We start from the raw sequence: 27,999 nt of genomic DNA, 5'->3' as shown, positions 1-27,999 counted from the left end.
CTTTAGTGCGGAGGGCGGCGCGGGGCCGTGACCCCGCTCGGAGCTCCGCCATGTCGAGGTCAAGCACCGCCGGTCGGGGCTAGGGCGGGCTGGAGGCCCTGGAAGGCCTCCGGCTATGGGTGTCACGGAGCCTTGCCCGTGTGTCAGCCGTCATGGCCCCTCAGACAGACACTCCGGCCAGGCTGAGCTGCGACCCACCCGTGATGGTGGTCGGGACGGGCTGTACCGCAGGCAGAGAATCCCCTCCCTCGGCCTGCCCGCATTGTTTGGGATGCAGCCCTGGATACAGCTGGCTCATGGAAGGTTTTCTGTGCTGTAAAAGACTTAAGAATTTACACAGCAAAAAGAGCGAGCACTAGTGTCTTAGGCAGCCGTACGCCCATCAGAAAGATGTCACTGTGCTATTGGGCCTGGACATGGGCTACAACTGGTAGTTTCTCTGATCTACTTTCAGCATTTAGACTACATTAAGAGACAATTTTCAACATGACATACAAGACAGTAATTGCTGTAGTTACACCACTGTTGGAAATGAGTTGCAAGCGGAAAGAGGAAGTGACTGTGAATGAGAGGAACGTGATCTTACAGATTATTATGAGGGAGACCACAAAATGAACATGTGCATAAAGCTGTTTAAAAAATGTTGGATTAGGTAAGGGAAAAATGTGTTGTATTTTCTGTTGTTTAAAGAAAAGTGCTCAAAAGAAAAGAGCCCAATGACAGAATCTCCACCTGTAGACTGACGTCTTCAGTACAAAGCAGATTAAAGCTATTTGGCTGATGTCATATGTGCTGCTGAACAGCCAACAACTGTGTTGGAACTAAGGTCCCGTTCATCACCTTGCTTTACATGATGTGTAAGGGTAAGTATTCTAGCAATAGCAGATTTAAGAAATATTTCAAGTTTGAATGTATTTTCATCCCCCCACCAGAAACAGCATTTTGACTTTGTATTAATTACAGCTTATTCCAAACAGCTGGCATATCTCTCTCAAACTAATACAAATTTAGTAACTACAATACTGACTAGTGATAATATTTAAAAAAAAATTATAAGCATACCTAGGAAAACCAAGGAAAAGAGAAAGGCATAACTAAAATTTTCAGAATCTTCTCTGTGTTGTTGTCTCAGACAACAACAGCTCAGCTTAAAAAAGAAATGTGAATCCCAAACTGATTTGTACGGCTGTAATAAGTTTTTATTTACAGGAAACATTGCAAAGGCTTTGCTCATGTACATGTTAAATCTATTTTTTTAGTCAAAGAAATAGGCTATTTTGCATTTATTCTTCTTACACAAATCAACTGTAGCCTTCTGTATCCTTCTTAATCAAGGAAGAATAGCTGCAGAAGTATCTAGTAAATGTAGCTACTTTCCTGTCTTTACTCTTTCTGCTATGGGATTTTAGAATTACCTACCCCTAGTGCCTGTATTATCTTCCTGCCTTTCATATATGCAACTGAGATCCCTTTTCCAGATAGTGATCACAGTTCAATTTCTGCAGTTCTCACTGCAAACTCCAGAATTTTGTGCTCAAGACAATAATGAAGATTGCAGTACATGGCTTTTAATATTAAGGTTAAAATTAAGACGTGCTTTTCTGTCTGCCAATTGTCTTGTATTTCAAGCATAAGAAATCATCCAAAAAATGTTAGGCAGCACCTCAGGGTACCAGGGTCACGTTGTTTCTAGACTATATATTTTAAACATTTTATATGCATTTTTTCTTCCTCATATCCTTTAATTGCTCCCTCTATCACACTACCAGTCTAAATAAAGGCACTTAGAGGAAGATCCCTTAGATGCCAGACTCATTGATCTCATTCCTTGGCTCCTTTGAATAGCACTGTGAGATTTAAAAGTTTCTACCTCATATGTATTAGTTATATTCATTATTCAGGATTTTTTCAGTCTGAAGACATTTGGTTCACCAAAACTTTATTCTTATATATGTCAGTCTATTTTGTCAATCTCTTAAATTAATCTTTTATGAAAATACATTATTGTAACAGCATGAAAGAGAACAGGGAAGAGAGTTACTGTGCCAGTCTTCAGTCATTCATCATCATTAAGCTGCGTAAAAAAATAATTAAATCATGTATATGCCTACACAAATATATATGTATAGTACAATCTAGTATAACAAAAGTACTTCAGCAATACACTTTAATTCTGAGAGGGCCTCAGTCACTCCTTGTGTTAGAAAATTCATTGATGCCTCATTTTCACAGTAATTGGATCTGTTGACTCAGTTTTGTGAAATGATGATACTTCAAAGTAATTACTTTGCAATTTAGATCCCTTTTGAAACTGTTTGTTTAAAACTGAAGCAGGAGACCAAAGGACGGGGCACCTTATAGCTGTCTGTTAGTGGTTATCAACATGTAATGTCCACTGAAGGAAAACAGTTCATGTCCCTCCTCTGGTTTAGTAACCACTAGCATTTGATCCAAACATCCAGCCGAAAACTCTTGTTACTTTAGAAGAGTAACAAGTATAGCCTGTGCACTGGCTGTTCTACAACAAAAATATTTTTGCATATTATCTAAATCAGCCAATGAAAAACAACTCACTATTTTCTTGTCAGACCCCATGAGCTAACATTGGGTTTGGACCCACTACTGGCCAAGGTTGCTTCCTCACCAAATGGTTTCTTTGACCATCTCTGGCTTTCACCTCTCATTCCCATGGCTCCAGTTTGTGACAGTGAATCTGCCATTTCTTGGCAGGTGTGTGCCTCTATTTTGGACCTGCAGTCCCTTTCAGCTATATAAATTATGGTTGTTTACCCATAGGTTGAAGCTACAGTCATGAAAGAAACCCCAAAGGCTACAGTGACAGTGACCAGTGGCTCTCCTTGTCGAGATTTCGTTTAAACCAATGAGTGGCAGGTGAGATTTGGGCAGGAAGTGCTCTCCTCTCAGGTGGACACCATGATCCATTCATTTGCCAGACCTGGAGGCCTGGGAGCAGCCGCCTTTTCGTTCTCCAGGCGGTGGGAGGAGAGAGCTTCGCTACGATTTTCACCTCTTTAAACCCTGCTGGGAGCTGTTTACGCTCCTCCGGCGCAGCTCCTTGGGGAACCCAGGCAGTGTGAGACAGTGGGGCGAAAACAAAATGAGGGGAGCAGAAAACCTCGGCGTCACCGCAAGGGCCGGGGCACCGCGCCTGCCCGCCACGGGCACCGCGCGTCCCGGCCGGCGCGGCGAACCCGGGGCGGTGCAGCCTCCGGACTACAGCTCCCGGCGTGCCAGCGCCGCCCCGCCTTCAGCTCGCCGCCTTCCCGTCTCCGCGGCGAGAAAATAACCCCGAAGTTCCCCGCGATCAGCTGATCCCGGCTGACAACGAGGGGAGCGGGCGGAGGAGGCGCGGGTCCTGGCTGGCCCTGCCCTGCTCAGTTCCCCCGGGCGCCCCGACTGCATGGTCGACCACTGGGGGAGGAGAACCGCGAGATCCCCCCCGGGCGCAGAGGGGACGGGGGGGGAGGAGGAAGCCGCGGCCGGGACCCGAGTCCTTAGTCACCGGGTGCCGGCGGGAGGAAGGGGAAGAAGGGTGGCCGCCGGCTTGTAAACAATAGCCCGGCTCGCGGCGCCCCGTGCCGTGCCGTGCCGCCTTTGTTCCCGGTCCCACCGCGGCTCCCGCCCGCTACCGCTGCTCGGCGGGAGGAACCCGGGGGTTTCCCCCTTCCTGGCCGGCCGGCGCGGTGCCGGGCGCAGCCCCAGGTAGGTCTGGGCGCGGGGGGAGGCGCCGGCCGGCACCGCCGTTACGTAACCGCGGGCGGGACGCGGGGTCCGCCTGCAGCCCCCGCGGGCGGACGAGCCACAAGTGCAGCCGCCCCGCGGGGCAGCGCCCGCCTGGGGCTGCGGGACTGGCGGGGAGAGAGGGCGCCGAGGGTCATCCCGGAGCGAGAAGGGCTCCGCGCTGGCTGGGAGCAGGGGAGGCGGCCCCGAGGTAGCGGTCGAGACAAAGGCGGCGGCGGGGTGCGCAGGCTGCCCTCGGCGGGCGCTGATCTCAGCGCTCTGCTCTGGCAACTTGGGGCGCAGAGGGAGATGGAAAAAAAAAATACGTTGTCTGTCAGCCTGACCGCGGTAGCGATCGTCTTCTAGTGTTACTAGAAGGAGCGCAGAAAGAGAGCAGATTTTTGTTTATCTGGCGAAGCACATCAGGAAATTCCCAGCAAATAAATACTGTGAACTCTCTGAAGGAGGAGCTTAGCTGTGGAGTGAAAGCAGAGAATTTTCTAGTCTTGACACGGTCCTTTTGTGTGTATGTGCATATATATGCATTTGTGCATTTCTGATGCCTTTTTTGTCTCTGTGTCACCAGCTGTCTCCGTTCTCAGCTTCAGGGAAATACTTGCTGTATCTGTTGAAGTACACCAGGCTGGGGTTTTTTTCTCATCACTGACAGGACGTTAAACAGCTAGGCAGAGAAAGAATGTATACCAGCATTTGGGTATAATAATGCATGAAACCAGCCACGTTGTCTAAGTTTATTTTGGAGAAAGAAAACTTCATTAGTACTTAACAACACTCTTCTTGCAGGGCAGATCAGTGTATGAATCTTGCAGAAACATATATTCGTTATTTAAAATTAACTACAGACAACATTCCTCTTGTGTTTCTTTCTTTTGTGGAAAGAGTAAATTTGGAACTGACTTTTACACGTATCATTGTTTGGAACAGAAACAGGAGGGAAAAACATTGCTTTAAAGAAATCTGAAGATGAGTGCCCACACGCAAACTGTGGAGAAAGGACAGAACACAACACTCCTGTGCCAGGAAAGCTATGTTTGCAGTGGGACAGATGAAGCAATCTTTGAGTGCGATGAGTGCAGGAGCCTGCAGTGCCAGCGTTGTGAAGAAGAGCTGCATCAGCCAGAAAGGTTGCGGAACCATGAACGGACCCGTATAAGACCCGGCCATGTCCCGTACTGTGACTCCTGCAAAGGTGCCAATGGGAACATAATGCATGCCAGTATGACAGGCTCAAGGCAGATAGCAGCAGTGAGGTGCCAGGTGTGCAAAATCAACCTCTGTGTGGAATGTCAGAAGAGAACACATGCTGGGGGGAACAGAAGGAAGCACCCTGTCACCGTTTACCATGCTGGCAAAGCCCAAGAACAGGAAGAGGAGGAGGGGATGGATGAGGAGTCCAAGAGAAGGAAGATGACAGAAAAAGTTGTGAGTTTCCTCTTGGTGGATGAAACTGAGGAGATTCAGGTAAGAACTGTTGTGGTTTGTTGTGAACAGGCAAGATGCTTTAGTTTCTTTCTTAGTCTAACAGGCTGCTGTCATGCATGGTTAATACTTGAAGTGTAATTGGTGGCAACGGTAACAAAATGATGGCCAGGTAAAGTACAAATGCCACTGAGCATCTTGGGCTAGAGAGACACAGTGCCTTCGAGTGGCCCTGCTCATGAGTTCCTCAAAAGGTCAAGTTCACTAAACCTTATGTGTGGCAAGAGCCTCCTCTAAGAGGCTTGGTAAGCAAAGCTGGTGAAAGAATTGACTCTGTACTGAGACACACACAACTAAGATAAGAGCTGTCTGTGCAGGATGCTGATCGTTCCTGAACAGAATTGAATACAGTGTATTGCACTAGGTGTCCTGGAAATGGGAGTCCTGACAGACAATTTCCTGCTGTATGACTAGGAGAGGGTACTGTACCAAGTAGTGCTAATGCAAGACTACAGCCCATTGCTACCATTTAGCACCAGTAAATCCATATGATTTTTAGGAGTAGAACAAAATAGAAATAAGTGTCCTAAGTGTTCCATACAAGTCCTACAGACACCATGGTTAATATATATTGCTTGTCACAAATATTATTACATGTTAGCCTTTTGTTCAAAGAGGGGGCGAAGTTGTCACTGGGGTAGGTCTGCTGATAAAAATGATAGGAACTAGCTGACTAGGAGCAGTCTCCCAGGAGGCACTATTTTAGAAAGCCTAGCATTCAATATATGCAGTTATAGAACTCTCCTGTTGGCCCTTATATTTGGTAATCATTTTAGAAGGCAAAAATGTGTGAAAGCCACAGAGCATATTAATTACACAACTAAAAATTGAATTTTGTTTTCTGACTTTCAGTTTGCATTCCCTATGTTAAACCTCATTCAGGAGCCACTGAAAGAAAATGTGTAGTCACCTGGAGACTCAGTATCAGGTTGCTCTAATTTAACTCATACTCATGCTACCATCATTAAAAAGAATTGTGATTATATTCTTATTCTTGATAGTTATTTGTATCCATCATAGTAACAGTTGATGTGCCTGTCATGCATCACAAGGAAATGTGACTTAAGTATCTCATATCTATTCTATACTATAGAAGTGTGTGTACTTACATATATGTGTATGTACACAGTAATTATACAATAATATAGAATAGTAATATTTTTGTCAATTCAGGTGTACCGATTGCTAAACTGTCATGGCTTTTGAAAGGGAAAGGGTGGAAAGGGTGACAGCCCTTATTGTGCACTGACATAGAATGCACAGTATGCAGGACAGCTGTGACTGTAAACAGAGTGCTTGAGTTTCAGGTCTGTAGCAGTCTTAAGTTTGTATGCCTCCAAGCCCTAAGCACACACTTATTTCCTTGTAATGTGTGACAGATGCAACTATTACTTCAAGATACAGACTTTTCAATAATCCTCCTCTGGCCACTAGAGCAAGCTCTGAAATGCCTTGGAACAGGGCTGTCCTGCAAAGCTGCTCACAAACTGTGTCTGTGTGTGGTTGTACTGGTTTAAGTTATATTTATACTCATGAATCTGTAAGCCTTATTGAGGTAGACCTTTGGCTGCCTCCTGCAAGCAAGTGCATTTGCTATTTAAATGTCATGGGCAATAAAGCCAACTTCCTTATTGGGACAGCAGTGGTCCTATATCAGATCATAGCAATTTGGTCAGAACAGGGTTGGGTTGAAAAAGCTCTCCAAAAAATGATCTTATTTCACTATGAAGATGTTGAATCAGAGCTCTTCCATCTGGAGTGATCCTCTCTTCCTCATGGCTGAATACGTATGTGACATCTCACAGCCAGTATCAAAGCAGTTTGAGAGATTTCAGTTAAATTATTATCTGACAGCTGGAATTTAAAGACTGATTGCTATTATAGTGATAATTCTGCTAGTGAGCTTAAGGACCTTTATTCAGAAAGGCCTGTCAGATGCCACAGAAGATGTCTTCAGAGCTAAGTAGTCGTCTTTTGCTCTTGATAATATTGAGGAGCCAATTTAGCTATTGGAAAGTGATCATCGGTGTCTTATTTTGTGCTTGGCATTATTGAGAGAGAAATCATTAGAATGTTCTTTATTTAAACCAATTTTTTGTCCAAAAATGCCAAAATATTAGTAATTTGGAATATGGAAGTTCAGAGTTTGAGAGTGTGTGGCTTTTTAAGCTTGAGCAGACAGGATAAGAATTTAACAGAATTTAACAGCTGTCTTTAACTGTTAGTGACCTTTGGAGCTTGAAAATTGTTGCATTAGTTGGGAAATAAGAGAGGAAACTGCTGATTTGCTATCAATGGTAGATTCTGCGATAGGAATGTTAAAAGCTACAAAATTACAAATGGTAAAAGCTACACCACCCTACCACCGCCCCCCCCGCCCAATTAGATGGAACTAGTTAACGCTGCTGGAACAGCAGATGATGGATTAAGATAATCACTCATGTATATTTGTTAACAAACATATAACTTGAATGCAGGGCTAAAAGATTTGATTTTAGTTTCCTTTGGAGTTGTTAAGCTCAAGTGGTTATGTTTCATCTCGTTGTTCCTGTTGGCTTCTTGGAGGTGGTAGCTCTAAAACAGAAGAATATTTATAGTATGTAAGCAAACGACTGATCTAGTTCTAGATCCAGAAGCAATGTGGATTAATCCATAAGGAGCTGTGCCTGAGCAAATTGGTTCAGGGGAGAGGTGGAAATTCTCAGTTTGGGCTCAGCAGTACACAGATACAGCTATGATAATTCTGAGATCTGCATAATTGTCTTTGTGCCATGTTGCACAGATGTGCTGGCCTGCTCAAAGCTTTTTGTGCTTTGCAGGCATAGCATAAGCTCAGAAAGCTGAGGACTTCTTGTGCTTGTTCAAATCCAGTAGACAGAAAAGGTCCCATTTTAAGTCACTGCTTGTTTTTAGAAAACCAATGGCAGCTAAAGGTTGTATCTGTGAAATACAAGCTTCCCTGTGATGTTCATCATAACAGCACTATATCTGAGCACCTCAAAAAGACGTTGGCTCTCTCATGTTAAAAAAAAGGTTGTTAAAGGTTAAATCCAAGTTTGTACTGCAAGTCTGTGGAAGAACAGAGAGGGAGGTTGTTCCTCCTGGAGTCCAACCCCAGCTATCTCACACCACACAGTGCAATGCTTTGCAATTCTTGTGAGTTAGTCCCCAGGCATCCTGACCTACATGACGAATTTTTTCTTCCTTCTTCCAGGACTTCTTGTCCCTCATAAGACCTCACTGACTTCTATTAGAAAACAAGTAATGACTTTTAAAAACTGGCATCATCTGCAGTTTAGACCCCATTCTAGGCTATGTTTCTCAAACTCTATTATGCAGTTTCTCTTTACACAGTATTAAACTTTTGGTCTTATCTATTGCATATCTAAAGCTGAGGCTTCAAATTGTTCTTGATAACTGCTGCATCTGTTTGTTAATTGGCTCTGACATATCTTCCTTGCTCATCTGAGAATGATATTGTGGGGATTACTTCCTCAGTCAATTGCTTTGGTCCTGTCACTCTATACATCTTCCACATCTCCTCTTCGCCTTGTTAGACTCAAACTGTGTGCCTTCTTTTATTATATGTGTAAGTCCCTCAACTGAATCTCCTGATCTGCTCTGCCAAGATGTCAGCTTTCCTTTCTTATCTTTAACTTCCTGGATTCTCAAACAGGCATCATTGGTGTTGTCACTAGTGCTGCCCCTTGCACACAGGAGGCAGTTCCCATAAGAAATCAGAGTCAATTAATTGGGTTTTTAAACTGGTATTTGTGTATCTATTAAGGAAAATACAGTGAAAAACAACAATAAAAACATGACTCAGGTTGTGATACTTGTTTCAAATCCTGAGGCTCTCTTACTGTCCCATGAACATTTCCACTCACCTGGATCTCTCTTTGCCTCTCGTACTTATATTTATGCAGTTTCTGGAACACTTTCCATTTTTGCTTTGTCTTCATGCAACACGCTTGCAAAGGAGCTCTTTAGCATAAAACAGAGTTATGCATCTGTTATACAATGAACTTTTATTTACTACTACTTTTGAGGCAGGGCTGAATGCTTTACAATGCATAACAACAGTGCAGTATTTTTATCTTGGGGAACAGATGTTGGGAGTTCTTACCACAAGATCAGAACTTGGTTGTAGTGTCACTAGCAGCTTCTATGATAGCACTTTGTCCAAAGGCCTAATTAAGGACTCAGCACATATGCTTAATAGAAGTAGGAAAAGTCTTCATTGACCCCAGAAGATAGAGGACATGCTTGGTTATTAATATCTGCCTTAGAGTTTGCTCATCTTTGACCAGAAACTAGCTCTGTCACAAGAAATTACCCAATCTGTGAGTTGCAAACAAACATAAAAGGTACTGGCTTTGTATTCTGACTTACTAAGGAGACTAGAAGAAAAGAAAAAATTTCCTCTATCTAGTCACAAAACTAATTTCCCCAGCTGTGTAATTTTATGAGGGAAAAGGAGCATACATTTATTGCTATGTCTCCCCTGAGATATCCATATTAGCTCCCTTTCTTCAGTTTGCAGTGTCTTTTTGTTGTGCCAATAGATATCTCAATTTCCTAAATACAGCCGCATTCTTTGAGGCTTTTTCTATTCTTTCTAGCAGGTCTAGACACCTAAAGGAGTTAGGTCTTCCCCTCAGCAAATACGAGCAACATCTGTGTAATGCTTTGCAGTCAGTTAAGATAACGCAAAATAGCCCTTATTTAAATGCAGACCATTTTGTACAATCATGAAATAACCTGTCACTAACAGCATAATAGTTCATGTGTCCTCCCTCCTCTGTTCCCTCCTGTGAAAAAGTTACACATACATCCTGATGACTCTGCAGGGTTGCTAGCTGCTTTGCTTTTCTCACTCCTTCTGTAAACATGATGGAAATACTGTGATTTTTCCTTATTATCTACTGATTTGAGCCTGGATAAAGTCTAGGGATGAGAGAATGGAGTCTCTAGGAATGCTTTTTCTTGTCAAGTATTCTTTGTCCATTAGTGGGAGCTAACACAAGTGTTCTTTAATGAAAGAAGGTTATGATCTCTTAAGTCTGACTTGTATTTGTCTAGCAAATAGTGCTAGTTCCTGTGACACTCTTGTTTCATTTGCTGTTGGGGGAATGTGTTTTTGATGGGGTATTTTTTTTTTGTACTTTAGGGTAGCACAGTCAGCTCTATATTTCTGGAAAATTTAGTCCATATCCTGTAAAATAAGGAGTCACAATTAGTATATTTGTTATGGATATAAAGGAGGAAGAAAAAAAATTGAAGGATCTGAATTTTTTAGGCTGGTGTGATCTGTTGGATCAGGATATGTAGTTTCTGTCTCTTGATACTGCTGTTGTGCTATAGATGAGTTTTCCTCCTCTTTTTGCTTTAGTGAAGTTTTCTTGCCAAGTTATTTTTGGGAGTTTACTGTCCTACGCTCTAAGAATTTTTCTCTTATTACTTTGTTATTTTTCAGTATTCCTCCTATCTCAGTCTGTCATCAGTTCACCTAAATTTAAGTGCACCGTTTTTCTGTCTTCGGAATAAAGTAGTAGAGAAACTACTCAGCAATTGCTAGTTAGGAGTATTCCTTTTTCCACTGGGCATATACCAGTATTTTGAAGAGTGTTTTTAGAAGGTGGGAGAGAGCCATCCATTTAACAAACACAGCTCCTTTGACAGTCTAAGGCTGACTCTTAGCTAATTTTTAACATAGCCACTTACAAATAGTGCTTTTCCCTGGAACCAGTCTTGCACCTTTTTCATGATGCAGTACTCTTGGGCATTAATTAAAGTCTTTTCTGTCTCTATTGTCCATCTGCTATATGAGTGCTGGTGTGGAAGGAAGAGTCAGTTGTCACTGACTCAGGTGAGACATCCTGCAAGCCACTCTGGAATTACCCAGACTTTCATTCAAGAAGTTCCTGAACTTAGTTCAGTTTCTGAACTAAATATTCTTGAGGGGGAAAATGGGGTGTTTTAGTGTTTCCCCTGCTGTACCCCTCTTTGCACTTTTCCAATGAATACGTTTGGGCTCTTGAATGCTGCCAATAGGAATGCGATGTGAGTGCTTTGGGGTTCATTCAAGAAAGTAAAATCAGCTTGCTCTCTTCTAGCCCTTCTGTCCTTTCCATTGCCTTCACTTTCTCTTTTCTGCAGTGATCACTGGGAGACAGATGTCACTGCAGTACACACTTCTGGCTTTTTTACCTGGGTTGTTAATGCTTTGCTGTAGGATCACGTAAAGGCAGAAGATTGAGTCCTTTGGCCTGCCCGTTCAAACACCCTGAAACTGGGAAAATAACCAGAGTAACTGTTTTCTAGGAAGAATGCAACTGTTACACAAGTAAGTTTGTAAATGCCCCTCTTAACAAGGACAGTGGTATAAGTAGTGTCCACACAGGTAATTGAGTTACTCTTAGGAGTATTTAGGAAGACAGCATGAACTTGCTGGTTGACTTGATGTCTTCTGGGCAAGTCTCTTCGCATGGATGTGGTCTCTGCTGCTAGAGCTGTGACTTTCAGGTGGTAATTGGTAGCTCTGTGGCCAAATTAACATCTACAGGAGCTTGAAAGGTATTTAGGATACAAAACCATAACTTCTGCATTGTTTATTGTTCTTTTTTAGGGTTAGATGATACTATTATGTTGCTGTTATTTTTGCAGCAGTTGCATTCACTTCAAAGTCTTTATTAGTTTTCAGTCCTTGAAAAAGTACTTTTTCAGCAAGCAGGCAGTTTAGTGGACTTTGTAGTCTTTTTTCTGCTTTCGGAAGTTTGTTATAACTTAGCTATCTTCTACAAGGTTAACTTACCTGGTAATAGCAATATTTCAGTCAATATTGCCTCTTGGGTTAGGGAGGAGTCCAGTCAAATTGGGTCAATCCAATCCCCTTTTTTTTTCTACCACTGTCTTAAAACATTTGAAATAGGATCTATTTGGGTAGGGTTGTTAAGCAGGATTTAACTCTTCTGTCTTTGCCTCTTTCAGAGTTCTGTAATAATAGACATGGGCCTCAGACATGGGCAGCCTCTACCCTTCATTGCAGGGACCACTAAGTCCTGTTGAAACTCATGCTGTTAAGCTCCATACAAACCCATGAAAATATTGAACCTGAATTCCTGTGCCAGTGTTGTGGGAAGGATAATTTTGGTCTGAAAAATATATTCAGTTCAGGGACAGTATTGTCCATGCGTATGTACTGTGGCTGATAACAGTTCTCAACAGAACCCATAGGTGGTACTGCAGTGAAGACAAACAAACAGGAAAAAACCCTTCAGGTTAGGAAACACCTCTAATACAAATGCTTTCATCTGCTTGAGCCAGACCTGCACCCACATGGGGAATAACATCAAAGTGTGAGAATCTAACCTTAGATCCCTGTAGCATGTCTGTCCCCTGGTTTATTTTGTCCTCCCAGCATCTGGTGTCAGGTCCTTCAATTTGGGCTTGAGGCTCTGTAGGACTCCAGACCTGAAAATACTGATGTCCACTGTCAGCTTGGCTGAAGGCTAGGAGATCACTGATGACAGTCGTGATTAATGTATTTAAGTGTTTGCTGGATCAGTGATTAATAAGTGATAAGTGATTAATAACTTACTCTTGAATACCAGATTGGAACTACTGGTATGATATACACAATTCTATAAACTAATCTGTTGACACAGCCCTTTGCAGAAACTTTCTCAGGCTACTGTAAAACATTTACTTAGTAAAAAGTAACTCTTTGACCAGTAGAATTAATGAAGTCTAATTTCTGGGATGTCTTCTTCCCATTATCCAGTGGCTGTCCACATTTTCTGTCTTTTGAGTAAGAAGCAGTATGTGTGCTGTCATGGACCAGCCTGCATGCTTACTGGCTAGCATGTATGGGCATGACTGCTCAGCTTACTACTGTGTCTTAGAGGTGGCAGGGTGTGGACATGAGACATGCTCTTTCCTCAGTAATGTTATTAGAGTCTTTCTTTTCTACTCTGTTGTCCATTTTCATAAAACTTTTAGGAAATTTGTTTTTTAGAGGCTCTTACTTCTATATGAAATCGGTGTAATTAGATTATGAATTTTAAGTTATATGTGGAAGACTTGATTAATGGCATAAATTATATTTTCTATGGAAAGTCATGCAGAAGAAAAGGTATAAGAGCAACCTAAGGTAGAAAACTAGAGCTGCTTCAACTTAAAAGTCAGCTTTGATTCTTCTTGAGCACCTGCTTATGATCAAAATCTCTAGATTTTGAAGCAGTGTTTTCAATAACTGGTGTGTGTTGAGCTGGGCAGATCTGATAGGTCTCTTCTGTTTCCAGGTTTAGTAATTGATATGATACTCTGTCCTTAAGATCAATTACCTAATATTGGCTCAGTTTTGTTTTAGAAGTTCAGGACTGCTTAAGAGGTTTGCAGATCTTCTTTTAGCTTGCTTTGCCATTTCTCCTTCTGATTTAAGGCGTTTAAATTCTTGTAAGCATTATCTTTTAAAAATATTTTCTGAACTGTGAGCAGCATTACTTGTATTGCCAGTGTTAAGTAATGTTTTAAGGTGAATTCTTTTTTTTTTTTTTCCCACTTGATTGATTTGATCACTTGTACTGATTTGTCTCAGATGTTTGTAATTTTATGCTGGTATACATTTGGATGTGCTGTTACAAATCTTGTAGCTTACATTTCCATTCATTGAGAAAGGTGTTAAATTTCTATCATTCTTATTGACTTAGTGGTTGTGTGTCAGAAGATACTGTTCTCTAATCATAGACTCACTTAAGTTGGAAAAGAGCTTTGAGATCATCAAGTGCAACCATTAACTCAGCATTGCCAAGTCAACCACTAAACTGTTCCTCAACACCACATCTACACATCTTGTCACCTTTTTGGTGAGAAGTTTAGGAGGTGGGAGTTAAAACCAAAACATTTTTGAAGAAGACATTATCACATTCCTTTTTGCTTATGTACACATAACATCTTTATATTGTCTAATATGTGAATGTTTTTAGGAGCTATTCCATGAACCGTGAACTTCCTTTCTTCCACAGAGACATCTTAAGAGACACTAAGGAAAACTGCATCTGTCATCTAAGCTACCTTCCTGATGATAAGCTAATAATCACAGCTACCAAGGAAGCAGACCCTTTCTTGTGCACCTGTAATCTCAGTGTATCTTGATGTTCCTCCACAGACATCAGGAAAGATTCTCTTGAGAGCATTTTGATGTCTCTTGTTTCCTGTTTTCTTCTACACTGTGAGGCTGCCTTGAATAGTTTGAGTCTGTGAGAAGTTACTGCAAGCCCACAGGTTTTCTTTGCGAACACTGTTCCCAACCACAATCTGGCACACTGGCTATTTTTTATGTTTTTGTACGCTGTCTGATTTTTATTTTCCTTCAAAGTCTAGGTGCTGTTGATAGTTTTGATGAAAGCAAATGGGGCTGGCTAAGCCTTAAACTAATTTGCTGATTTATGAATAAGCTTGTTCAAAGAAACCATTTATTACTTCATTGTCTCTCTGTTTCATAGATTGTGAAATCTTCCAACTGTACTCGCAGGATGAAAATAGCTAAGAGCTTCCAGAAGTTAAGTGGCAAATGAGAGGGGATGGAAGCCCTGCTCTTTTCAGTTGATGGGAAGTTCTTGAAGAGGGAATTGAGATGAAGAAAGTGAATTTAATCTTTCTCAAAAAGTGCTTTTGTCATATTCTTCCCTGTCATATAATATATGGATAAAACCTGTTGGAAGACAAAACAGTAAGGGCTAAACAAATGAATGAAGCATGAAACCTGTGAAAGCCAAGGATCTATTCTGCAACAAGATCAGGGCAGGCTCTTGTACAGAGCCCTAGCCCATTTCACTGCTTGTTTATCTGCTCCTGTTGCTCCAGCATCTGAACAGAAAATGCCCTGTTCTTTAGCCTAGACAGCACAATGCTTGACACTTAAACTATGTAAAGCCAAAGAGAAAGTTACCTGCACTTCTTTTTGGTTTTGTATATGTGTGTTCTTTTGTTTTATTTTTTAATGAAAGTACAATACAGTAAATTATGAAAGGGATCATTGAGGTAGTTGTGGCACTTCTGTGAGAGCCAGTTTGACCTGCTTCGAGCACCTGACTCCAGTGCACAGCTTTGCTGCTTCTTCTCTGCTCCCTCTTTCCAGCTGAAGGATCGATCAGCTGGAGAGCGATGGGAATAGGACACTCTGTGTCTGAGAGCCCCTGGCTGTAGATAGATGCAGCAGAAGTGCATGGCAGATATTTTTGTACCTAAACAGGTATTCAACCTCTGTGGATGAGGCAAGTTAAAGTGGTAAGAGCAATCCCCTCTTTCACGCCTGAACTTGCAGGCTTGCCAGGAGACCAGTGCTACTGAGAAAGTCTGCCATGCTCCAGGCAGCTGTTCTGACAGACTTGGAAGTAGTGTTATGCTCCCTTGTCTGAAAGGGCTGTCTCAGAGAATGGGGTGAGGTACTAGAGAGTTGACTACATACATAATCACAGTGAGGCATGACTTCCAAAACAGCTACATGATGGAACAACATAAATCTCATCAATATGTACATTTTACAAAACTGCATTCTAGTATTTTTCTTTGTACTTCTTGGTGCTTCAGAAACTTATGATGAAATCTGAAGAGGACCTAATCACTCTTTTTAATCTTATGAATCCTGACACCAGCTGTGTTTTCAGTGCTGTCTACTCCAATTGCATAGTTATAATATTTTCTCTTTTTGTTTTGGAAGGTAAGGAATGAGGAAGACTTTATTAAGAAACTGGACTGCAGTCCTGACCAGCACCTAAAGGTAGTGTCCATCTTTGGGAACACAGGGGATGGCAAGTCTCACACCCTTAACCACACTTTCTTCTATGGCCGAGAAGTCTTCAAGACGTCTCCTGCCCAGGAGTCTTGCACAGTTGGAGTCTGGGCAGCCTATGACCCTGTCCGCAAAGTGGTGGTCATTGATACAGAGGGCCTCCTGGGGGCCACTGTGAACCTGAGCCAGAGAACACGGCTGCTGCTGAAGGTCCTGGCCATCTCTGACCTTGTCATCTACCGTACTCGTGCTGACAGGCTCCACAATGACCTCTTCAAGTTCCTTGGTGATGCCTCAGAGGCTTATTTAAAACACTTCACCAAGGAGCTAAAAGCAACCACAGCGCGCTGTGGCCTAGATGTTCCTCTGTCAACTTTGGGTCCAGGTGTCATCATCTTTCACGAGACTGTGTACACCAAGCTACTGGGCTCTGGTGAGTAGGCAATTCCAATTACAATGTGCTCAACGCTGTCTGTAAACTATCAGGTTGCCTTGCATATTCAGCACTCTTTACTCCCATGTAAAAATGTGATTTGGGTTTTGCTCTCACTAGTTTCAATCTGGGAACATTCCCTCTTCCAAATCAGCTAGAATAATCCTCTTAGCCAGCGGAACATCAGCACTGAATCATAATGAGTTCTGCCAGCCACAGGAGGGGTCATCATACAAATTCATGAGTATAGGTGATACGACAGATGAAGGTGAAAACTGATGTGGTGAGTTGACCCTGGCTGGATGCCAGGCACCCACCAAAGCTGCTCTATCACTCCCCTCCACAAGTGGACAGGAGAGAGAAAATATAATGAAAAGTTCATCAGCTGAGATAAGGTCTGGGAGATATAACTCATCAAATACCATCATGGGGAAAGCTGACTTGACTTGGGGATATTAACTGAATTTATTACTGACAAAATCAGGGCAGGGTAATGAGAAGTAAAATAAATCTTAAAACCAGCTTTCCCTCATCCCTCCCTCCTTCCCAGCTCTACCTCCTCCCCTGCCATCCATGCAATAAGACAGGGTATGGAGTTATGGCCAGTTCATCACACATTGCTCTTGCTGCTGCTCAGGGAGAGGAGTCCATCCCCTGCTCCAGTCTGGGATCCCTCCCATGGGAGACAGTTCTCCATTAACTTCTTGGACGTGAGTCTATCCCACAGGCAATAGCAGCTGAGGCTCAGTCCCGCTGTTTGTGAACATCTAGGAGCTGTCTCTTGTGTAATAAATACCTCAGCAGTCCTGGCTGACCCACATTCTCATTTTGGCTTTTCTAAACAGTGAGGTTTTAAACTAGTAGAAGAACTTGACATTATTTCTGGTTATTATTGGAGTAACTTCTTAATAACTTTTAAATTACATATAAGGCAGATCCTTTCCTTATATACCAATTTGCTGATTAGCAATTCAGCCTTTCATGAAGTTGTTGACATTTGCTGTTTCATCAGTTCAGCCTTTAGTGACCCATGAGGACACTTTACACCTGTAAGCAAAGTCAAGGTCACAAAAAAAAAAAAATTATGGTCACTTCTGATCACAGTAGGAATAGGAAAGAAACCTCTTAGCATATATGGATATGCAGAAAGCTGTAACCATCAATCTCAACGGATAATTGAAGTAAGCATGTTTATATAGTTTTAGGACAGGAAAGATGGGGCCTGCCTTATTCTGAAATGTACACCAGGAACTTGGAAGCAGGCAGGAGAATGTGGTTGGCTCTGTTGAGTCTGACCTGATGTGGCCAGTTCTGAAATGCTTTGCCATGTACAAATTGTTAATAAAGGCTTGGTCTTCCGTGCTACAGGGTTGGCATGGAGAACAGGCAGCCCATGTAAGGTTCATGTCCTCTGCTTATCAGGTGCTAGGAATAGCTATACCAAGTTATGGTCTGGTGAGCAGAACTAAAAAACGTGCTGACATTGTGTTTCCTTGTATTGTGTCCTAACTTGCTCCGTAATCTGGATATCTGTGTTTCAAAATCTAGATGTGTCTGGTTTTACCTGAGAAACGTGGTCTTAGAAAAGACAGCTTTAAAGCTGTGTATCACAAAACAGAGACTGCTTTTGGAAAGTTTTCCTTGTTTTAAAATGTAATTATAACTGCATTCCAGATGTAGTAGAAGATTTAATTAAGAAAACTAGGTCTATATTGCATATGAAAATACTATGCAATTAAAGTATTGTTTTAAACAATCAGCTCCAAATGAACTTGCTGATACTCTCACATATAGATCATCCTTCTGAGGTTCCTGAGAAGCTCATTCAGGATCGGTTTCGGAAGCTAAGCTGTTTTCCTGAGGCTTTCAGCTCAATTCACTACAAGGGAACAAGGACATACAATCCTCCAACAGATTTCTCTGGGCTTAGGCGAGCTGTGGAGCAGCAGCTGGAGAACAATACTACTCGGTCACCCAGACAGCCCGGGGTTATCTACAAAGCACTAAAAGTAAGTGAAGAAGAGTTTGTCACAGTGTTTATTTGTACCACTGTTGCTATTAACTCAACTGTGGCTCATAAAGGCAGAGCACCTGAAACAGTGATGCAGACTTGCATGCAAGTCTTCCATGAGAATGATAATTTTGTCTAACAGCCAGGGAGGCTGAGTAGTTTTTTTTTTTTTTTTTTTTACTTCAAAACAAACACTTCAGTAAAGACCATGGGAGAAAAATTAAAGAGCCAAACTGAGCAAGATCATAAATTGGAGCTGGGAAGAAAAAAATAATGATGCTGTGAGTGACAAGCACTTAATGACAGTGATTGACAAAGAGAGACCGTAGAAGGGTTTTTTTTTTATAAAATTCCTAAAGTTGGCCTCAGCACAAAAGGAGGAAATGCAAGAGACTTGGAGAGAGTTAATAGTTGGCAAAACCTAGCACTGACTAGTATAACCCAAGGGCTAGGAGGCAAAAAGAAGGAGAAAGGAGTTGTGCTGGTAGCTAGGGAACAGGATGGGATCAAGCCAAACGATGTATTACTTTAGAGCAAGTGATTTTCTTAGACACTTCCCTTTGCTAGGATGTCACAGGGATTTTTGGGTCTTTAAATTTGCAGTCTTTCCTACAAGTTTCCACATACCACTGCCTGATTAACATCGTATTTTCTTTGGCCTGAAGAGCATAGCTGTCATTGGGGAGGGGCAGGCAGAGCTGGGGCGTATCTGCAGAAGGAGGTAGTGTTAGCAGTCTTTTCTGGTGTTAGTCACAGCTGTTGGAACAGATAATTCTGGCTGCTCTGTGTTAGTGGTAGCTGAAGCACAGAGGGAAGTGCCAGGGTGGCATGTACTCAGTTCTTTGCATTTGGGAGCAGACAGGCAGCAAGGGGAAAAACAGTTGGTATCATTAATTTTAGTTTAACTTTTAGGACGTTATTGCAATAATCAAGTAGCCTGGTTTCACATATAGCTGCTGGTGTACTTAAATTCATGACCAGTTAAGTGTTCAAATCACTACTGACTACAAATTAACTTCTTTTGCTTCAATTGCTGAGGACACAAGATTTGCTATAGATTTCTGTCCACTTCCTCTAACTTTTGAGTTCATTCAAAAGTATCAGTATCAGTCACGCTTAAAAGAGAATGTGAAGAGAATTGTGTGAAATAAAATGTTTAAATAGAGAACTTATCTGAGGGAAGCTGTGGTGAGAGAGGTACACACAAGTCTATGTGTAAATGCAGTCAACCCTTGCTAGACAGCAAAGATGCACCCACTCCACCTACCCCAGCCCTGTGAGGGGAGGGGGAGGAAGAGAAAGGCAGGCAGCCGCTATATAAACCTCAGCTGTAGGAAGAGTTTCAGCTAGATCTCATGCCTTCAGAGATCTCCATTAAGAAAAACTGTAACCATTTGCTTTGTTCCAGTGCTTTTTTTTTTTTTTTTCCCTAAACATAACAGCTAAAAGAACTGAAAAAGTTAAGTGTGCCAAGACTAAGGACTGATTTAATCTGAGAATGGGTGTTCCTAGGAAAGGGTACAAATCCCTTTGTCTCAGTTTTGCCATTTCACCAGAGAAGAGCAGTTGTTCAAGTGGCCAGAGGACAGCTCAGGGCAGCACTTTCTGAGCCAAGAGGCAAAAAAATGTGTTCTCATGAACTATGAGAAATGATCCTATGAGTTTCTTTTCAGAGGTTTCCAGAATGCAAAGCCCATTTAGAAAGAACCCTGCTATTTTGAGCATGGATTTGATGCACAGAGGTGGATGCAATTTTCTACCACCCATTTCTACTACAAAATTCAAACTAGGGGACAGGAGGAGAGAAGAGCGGAGAAAAAGAATATCTTACAAGTATTTAAGTCACTTCCATACAAGTGCAAGATTGCCTTCTTGGTTCGTTTACAATCCTCGTTTTGTTTTCCAGACTAGTAAGACACATTTGTTAGCAGTGTACTCTCTCTGCCTCCCCATCCAGTAGAGGAATCCATGCTTTTTCTTGCAAAATGTCTTCATTGCCCTTAATCCCTTTCCAGTTCATTCTTTTTTGTTTGACAGGCTCTAAGTGACCGGTTCAGTGGGGAGATCCCTGATGACCAGATGGCTCACAGCTCTTTCTTTCCAGATGAATATTTCACATGCTCCTCTGTATGCCTCAGCTGTGGGTAAGTAGATTAGAAATGCTTCTCCATCCTCCTAGAGGATAGTGCTGCCCCCATTTGTAGCCACAGAATGTAAAGTTTCTGTGACATCTTGACACCTGACATCATCTATCCTCAGCTAATACCTCCAGGCAAAATCAGCTTGCAATTCAACTCTTATGTGAACTGGACAGCCACTATTGCCACATCCCAGCTGGATTCATGGTTTTTGCCCACCGTTTTTGTGCATGACTACTAACCTGTGCTGCCCATATCTTTTCCCAAATGCAAGCAGGGCAGAAAGAAAGGAGTGTCTAAATAAATCCCCTGAAATTTCTTATGGTGTTTCTTTCCTGACCTTTTTATTGCCTAAACAGTATGAACAATCCTAAAGCATGCATCATGGAGTGGGGCTGTATTCAGTGACTAGGTCTAAGTGGCGCTCCATGTTTTATTAGATCTTGGCTTGTAGCTCTCTGGAAAGAGCCCCAAGATTGAGCCTGGAAGGGCAGTAGATGGCAGTCAGTGCTCTGAGTCTGGAAGCTGTATAGCAGCACGATGTTGTGGCTGGTTATGCTTCTTTTCTGATGCTGAGCATTTTCTGCAGTGAATTGTTGTGAGGTGCTGCTTTGTATGGGAAACAGTTGCTACACCTCCTTCTGAAGAGCCTGCCTTTCAATAATAAATTATGTCATTGCTGTATGTACAGTTGTGAAGATGGTTTGAGGGCACAACATCTATAAAAATGCAAGATAGCAGTAAAAATGAAATCTTGGTGACATCTGTCCTGTGTCTAAGAGCAACAACTCATGTGTTGCTCTTGCATACTCAGGTGTGGCTGTAAGAAGAGCATGAACCATGCAAAGGAAGGAGTCCCTCATGAATCCAAAAGTCGATGCAGATATTCTCACCAGTATGATAACAGAGTCTACACTTGCAAGGTGAGATACAAGGACAAGGTCTGAAGAATGAAAAAGGAAAGGATGACCAAGTAAATGAGGAATATCACAGGCATGTGCCTGCATGTGCCTGTTTTCTTCCTTTTTTTATTTTTAATGTCAGAGGTGCTCATAGCCTTGACAAGAAAAATTGATCCTTATTTGACTTGTATGTTTGCTTGGAGAGTTCATCACCTCTGTGTGCTATGTGTTCTTTTATAGCTAAATTTTGAAGTTGGCTGCTCTTAACCTGGGTAATGTTGACCTTTTATATATTTGACACAGTAACTTATTTGCTTATGCCCAGTGCTTGGTATTAGTAAAAATTGGTATCAGCCAATTTTTCTGAAGGATCTGTGCAGGAGACAGGAAAATTTTTGACTACCATCATGGTTTTTATTGATATAGAAATACTTTGCTGATGTGATTATTGATAGTGGGTTTGGTTTTGCTTTGTTTTTAAATGAGTTCTGATGAGTGCGCCTTTGCTGTGGACCTCTGTATGCTAATTATGTGCTTTACGTGGCCAAACAGCAGCCAGATGTAGATTTGGATTCCCAATAATGTAGTTTTAATTGAGCCTTTGTGTTGTAGGCCTGTTATGAACGAGGGATGGAGGTCAGCGTGGTGCCAAAAACCTCTGCTTCCACGGATTCCCCTTGGCTGGGCCTTGCCAAGTATGCCTGGTCAGGGTAAGTACTGCAGCTGGGATCTCTCTGCTCTCTGTGGTCTCTGTGCTGCCTGGTGCATGGGACTTGCCAGAGAGGTGACCTGTCCTCCTCCTGTGCAGGTACGTGATTGAGTGCCCCAACTGTGGGGTGGTGTATCGCAGCCGGCAGTACTGGTTTGGCAACCAAGACCCTGTGAACACTGTAGTGAGGACAGAAATTGAGCATGTCTGGCCAGGGGTAAGTCTGGTTGCTGGACAGTCTTTGTGTATGTGTACAGCCATGCCCATGGTAATTTGGTTCTTCTGGATGTTGATGGAGAAAATAGATTGCCTTTCATTAAGCTGGTCCCTGCTGTTCAAAAGAGACTTTGCAAGGGCTTTCAGGCATCTTTTGACTATCTTGAAATGGCTAAGTTGCCAACCTACTTCTGTCTTTCAAAGCTGGGCTGGTGAGTCTTTTATTCCTGCTTGCCCTCCAGTTTATCAGGAGTAATGGGTTGCAGAGCCATCTGAATCTAAAAAAAAAAAAGGTTTCCCTGTTTTTATTCTCAAATTAATATCTGTTTCATTCCAGACTGATGGATTTCTGAAAGACAACAACAATGCAGCCCAGCGTTTGTTGGATGGCATGAATTTCATGGCTCAATCAGTATCTGAACTTAGCCTGGGACCCACAAAAGCTGTGACCTCCTGGTTGACAGATCAGATTGCCCCGGCTTACTGGAGACCCAATTCTCAGATTCTGGTAAATAGCAGCTGCTGGAGAGAAAGGCTTTGCCTAGCTAAAACCCCTTTTCCTTACTCTTTAAGTAATTAAAGAACTTTTCAGATTCTAAATGCTTCTTTGTTTTACTGCAGTGTCATGGTTTGACATGGAAGTAGATTTTTTCAGGAAGTTGGGTCAAACCAATCAGTGGTCAGGTTTAGAACGGCAAGAACAGAGAAAAGCTGAAGAGGGAATGGTGATGCCCTCTGTCTTCAGGAAGAAGATGATCTAAGTTCTTGGACCCTTGGCCCCAGGGGAAAATGGGAGGGACTGTGTTTCCTGGAGGGTCTATGGTGCAAGAGAGACTCCTCTCTCCCTTGATAGACTGAGTATTGTTTATCTAAAGGGTAGCAACTTAATTAAGAATCCCAGGTGATGTCTCACTGTAGTTGTTTTAGAAATTAGGTGGGAGGAGGAGTGTTTTAGAGGGTCTTCATCCTAGATTTAGTGTGTGTGTCTTGTACAGTAGTAGTAGTTTAATAAAGTTTTTTTTTCATTTGTTATCAAGCTTGGACCTGCTCTGCTCTGTTCCTGATAACATCTCACAGCATTTCTATTAGAAAAGTGTATTTTCATGAGGGCACTGGCATTGTGCCAGTGTCAAACCATGACATGCAGCAATCCCTACTCCTACAATTTTGAGAAAACTGAAGTTCTCTCTCCTCTTTCCATTCTTGACTTAGCCAGAGAAATTATGAACAGAGACTTGACCCAGCCCTGATAAAGAGACTGTTTCTGCTTGCTCTTTGTGAGCTATTGTCCTAGCAATATTACAGAAAATCTTGGTTTGCATGAACTTGTTTTTCAAAACAAATAATCAACACCTCAAATCTGGCCACTGCAGTTGATAGTACTATTTTTATAGATTAAATTCTGGTTTCATACCAGATGTAAAAAGCTGACCCAAACAGTTCAACTAGGAAAGCATTCCCTGTGTCTTGCTGGAAACAGATTCTTCTTCATTGAAAACTGTCTTCTGAATTCTTACCCCGCACAAAGGTCAAATATCCATCATTCAGCCCTGCATGATATGGCTGTGTTTATTTTTGATGGTGAATGAAGGGATCGTAGCAATATATTGGCTTAACCAATATACACCTACTGTTCTAAATCACTTTCCTGGGGTAAAGTTATGGGGCTGATAGGACCCAAGTCTTGTGTGTAACTGTATTTTTCACAATTTTAGTCTGAAACTTGCCATCCTGGGCTTCTGCTCTCTATTTTTCACTTTAGGACGATCAAATTAACAGTTCTTCCTTCTGTGTTGTTCTGATTAGAGTTGTAAGAAGTGCAACACACCTTTCAAAGATAACGACACAAAGCATCACTGCCGGGCCTGTGGAGAGGGCTTCTGTGATGGCTGTTCTTCCAAGACCCGTCCAGTGCCTGAGCGAGGCTGGGGACCAGCACCAGTGCGCGTGTGTGACAACTGCTATGACAACAGGGGCATCCAGTTAGGTAATCTTGAGTTGATTGTGACAGAACTATCCCTGGGCACTAGCCTGGAGTCTTTGTCCCTAATTTCTGGATCACAACCAGTTTCTGTGGATGTAGATAGTGTTGTTCACACTGGCTTTCCAAACAGTGTTTGGTACGGAAGCTGAAGAGCTCAATATGTTTTGGAAGAAAGATGACCCTACCAGACACCTGAACTGCTGACAAAATTATTTTCTAATTGTATCTTTACTTTTGTTTCCCTAGCAATTGCTAATGGTCTGGTGCTAGCATTAGAGCAGGGGTGCTTATGTTACAGCAGACTGTATATTTTGTCCATTATTGCTAAAATGAACACTCTGCAATCCAAGATTGTGGATGGGGAACATAAAGGCTGAGGAAAGATTCCAATCTGCCTTTTGGGTTTGCTGCTGGTTTTGTTAATGTAAATTAACTGGAACTTGGCCGAAGGGGTGGTGGACTTGGGTGTTGAGCCCTTCACTCTTGTGTTATGCAGATGTGGCTGAACTGCCTTCAGATGAGGAAGGGGGGACACTTATTGCCAGGAAGGTGGGGGAAGCTGTGCAAAACACGCTTGGAGCGGTGGTGACAGCCATGGACATTCCCTTAGGTGAGTTCTGTTCTGTTCTGATGTTTTTTTGGGTTTTTTTTTTGTTTTGTTTTGTTTTTTTTTTTGTTGTTGTTTTTTTTTTTTGGTTTTTTTTTTTTTGGTTTTTTTTTTTGTTTTTTTGTCTAAAGGCATTTTTGTTTTCAAAGAGCAAAACTTGTTATTAAACTTCAAGAGTTTGTGTGACAGGCTGACACCTCTGTTGGTTGAGAGTTCTACAGCCCTCTGAACCTCTTCTGCTTGATGTTTCCTCTTGGTTTTCAGCATGTTGTTTCTGCAGATCACACTTTCTCTTTTCACCCTATTAAGCAAAACTGTGCACCAAGCTGTGAGTAACTCATGCTTCCCTGATAGATTCACTGCAGTGACCTGCCATTTGAAGTTCCCTAGAGACTGGCCCATTAGGAAGCATTTTATCAGGTTTGGTTTTCTTTCAAAGATGCTGAGTGCCTTTTAAGTGTGTTCATGGATACTGCTGGCACTTCTTGGTACTTCTGAGGGGAGGGCTGAGAATTTGAAGCTGTCCAGGTTGGTAATGATGAGGAAGTAATTAGTAGTCTGATTTCATGGCGAGTTTAGTGCAGGGAACCTCTGCTGCTCTTTCATGTGCTGTGTGGCAGTTTAGGTATGTCAGCAAACATTTCACATTTGAGTCTTCTGCTGTTGCATCTGACTTCCTACTCATTGCACAGATCATTGTTCAGCTGCTTTGCCTACAGCATGTCTGGCCTTCACCTTTGTGGGTATTTGCTCTCTGACTCAAGGGCAGAATAAATCCCTTTCTCAGTTCAGACAGTAAATACATTTCTGAATATTTGATTTAGTGACTTTGTGGTTTTTTTGGCCACAGCTGAAACTGAAGGTAGGGAAAAGAAAGTGTCTTAACCTCTGGAAGAGTCTGAGTAAGGCAAGGTGCCACTATTAAAAGAGACACAGTTTACTCTTTGAAGAGAGGCAGAATGTTGGAGAATTGTAGAATGCCCTAAATGGCTACTCATTGCACTGAAGGATTCTGTCAGTAGGTCACGTCCCCCTTAATGGCAGCAGTATGACTTGCAGTGTGTGAGTGCCTCCACTGGAGTACATTCTTGATATGCTCATGTTCATGGATTATTTTGTTCTCCCTCTTTCTCATCCCCCCACCTCACTTCCTCCCTAGGTCTGGTAAAAGATGCTGCCCGACCTGCATACTGGGTACCAGATCATGAAATCCTGCACTGCCACAATTGCCGGAAGGAATTCAGTATCAAACTCTCCAAACATCACTGTCGGGCCTGTGGCCAGGGATTCTGTGATGAGTGCTCACATGACCGCAGAGCGGTTCCCTCTCGCGGATGGGATCACCCAGTCCGAGTTTGCTTTAACTGCAATAAAAAGCCTGGTGACCTTTAACCCCAGGCTGCTCTCCAGATCTTTGCAATTCCTTATGTTCTCAGGGTTACAAATGAAGATATCTGGTCTCCCTTTCACCTTCTAACCTGTTGCAGCCAGAGTGCATGTTTCCAGTTTCTGGCCTCCTCTCATGTTATATCCATCTTGGAATGCTGGGAATGAGCTTACATTCAGCCTCTAGGTTTTAATTTCAAATTAACTGGGAAAGGGAGGGAGCTCCCTTGTAAATGAGCAACCCAAAATCCAGTGTATTTTATTCCAATAAAAAAAAAAAAGATATATATATATCAACTATGTATAATTTAGTATATTAAGAATATGGTTGAAAATGAAGCTTTGAGTATTCCTAGTTCAAATTATGGATGGTGGTGTTCCTTACTGTATTGGATCAGAATTATGGCCTTCTAATTCTTCTTTTGGAATGTCTTGCTGATCGTGACGTCCTGTGAGGAAGGTTTGGACTCTGTGCTGCCAGGAATCTCCAGTGTTGATACATGAATTACACCTGGCAGTTCAACCAACTCTGCATCTAGAGGTTCTGCCCTTCTGGCCATGGAAGATTAAACCCAGATTTATTAACAAGTTTGTTTGAACTATGATATGAGCAATGGTCTTGCAGTGCAAGAGGAATCAAGTTAACACAGACTCCCTGGTAGAACTCTGAAAGGTAAAGCAAATCCTATGGCAGGAAGCAAAGGATTCTGATCTTGCCATTTCAACTTCAATACCAGATCAAAAGGTAGCAGGGTTTTTCTCTCCCTGACAATGTTTTCATGTACTCAGGTTTTCTTCAAGTTTCTCTGCAAGATCATTGCAGTTAAAAGTTTTGTCTAGAGCAGAAGAAGAGAACAAGTTTTGTAGGCAATTCTGAGATACAAAGTTTGAGTTGTTTGGGTTGTGATGACTTTCCTTTTCCCCCACTTTTTAAGAGATCCAATAGTCTCTGAAGCCTCTGTGTTCTCAGATATGGTTGCATAGAAACTGCACAGATTTGACTTACTTTCTTCTAATATGAACTTACAAATCAGCCTGGAAAATGGGAACCTTTCTTCTTTGCTCCTAGCAACTGGCACTCACTGGACTTCATCCTTTTATGAAAGGACTGCAATGAATTCACAGATTTTATTATGAAAAGCACCACTTAACCTAACTTATACTGTCATGTACTGTGGATTTGTAGTTCCACCTATAAGAAGTATGAGACCATTGTGGATTAAACTGCCTAAAATTCTCCCTTTTTGGCTTACATAGACAAAAATTCTTTCACCACATGAGAGTTGCCTCCTCTTGGAGTGGCTGGAGTTTAATGCAGTGTCCTGCAACTGTGGTATTTTTCCCCCAGCTTATTAAATGTGCTCTTGTGTGATGAGATGCCCAACACCCTCTTTTAAGACTGTATTATTAAATTAACTCCTATAAAGAACTTTATCTTCTGAACAAGTGTACTGACTTTCCTTGTAACAAGCGGTTCTCACTCTGAAAGACCATGCTCACAAAGTGTTTGTCCCTTCACAGCTACATCCAGCCTACACAAGGAAGTAGACTTAGAAGATGTTCTAGGACACCTTCGG

General features: G+C 42.2%; 1 protein-coding gene and 1 long non-coding RNA gene across 4 annotated transcripts; one reads left to right on the top strand and one right to left on the bottom strand.

Annotated features, from left to right (window-relative positions):
- Positions 1 to 34: 34 nt before the first annotated feature.
- ZFYVE1 (zinc finger FYVE-type containing 1) lies at positions 35 to 26,445 on the top strand. 3 transcript variants are annotated; one of them, XM_053945315.1, is made up of 13 exons: positions 35 to 863; positions 2,797 to 2,892; positions 4,687 to 5,223; positions 15,965 to 16,469; positions 18,264 to 18,478; positions 20,518 to 20,624; positions 21,433 to 21,541; positions 22,133 to 22,230; positions 22,329 to 22,446; positions 22,783 to 22,953; positions 24,252 to 24,432; positions 24,926 to 25,039; positions 26,196 to 26,445. In XM_053945315.1, the coding sequence occupies exons 3-13, from the start codon at positions 4,726 to 4,728 to the stop codon at positions 26,426 to 26,428; spliced, it is 2,349 nt and encodes a 782-aa protein (XP_053801290.1). In that variant the 5' UTR covers positions 35 to 863; positions 2,797 to 2,892; positions 4,687 to 4,725; the 3' UTR covers positions 26,429 to 26,445. The 3 variants fall into 3 exon arrangements, with proteins under 3 accessions (XP_053801290.1, XP_053801289.1, XP_053801291.1); XM_053945314.1 differs by lacking the exons at positions 35 to 863; positions 2,797 to 2,892 and adding an exon at positions 3,317 to 3,723; XM_053945316.1 differs by lacking the exons at positions 35 to 863; positions 2,797 to 2,892 and adding an exon at positions 3,317 to 3,723 and having other exon boundaries at positions 4,642 to 5,223.
- Positions 22,230 to 24,357, bottom strand: LOC128789391 (uncharacterized). Its single transcript, XR_008431392.1, has 3 exons — positions 24,274 to 24,357; positions 22,635 to 22,723; positions 22,230 to 22,408 (listed from the first exon to the last, which is right to left on the bottom strand). It is a non-coding gene; the product is annotated as an uncharacterized LOC128789391 (long non-coding RNA).
- Positions 26,446 to 27,999: the final 1,554 nt, after the last annotated feature.

The sequence above is a fragment of the Vidua chalybeata genome, chromosome 6 (genome assembly GCF_026979565.1).
Source record: "Vidua chalybeata isolate OUT-0048 chromosome 6, bVidCha1 merged haplotype, whole genome shotgun sequence".
NCBI lineage: Eukaryota > Metazoa > Chordata > Aves > Passeriformes > Viduidae > Vidua > Vidua chalybeata.
This window is presented reverse-complemented; position numbering and strand designations above follow the sequence as displayed.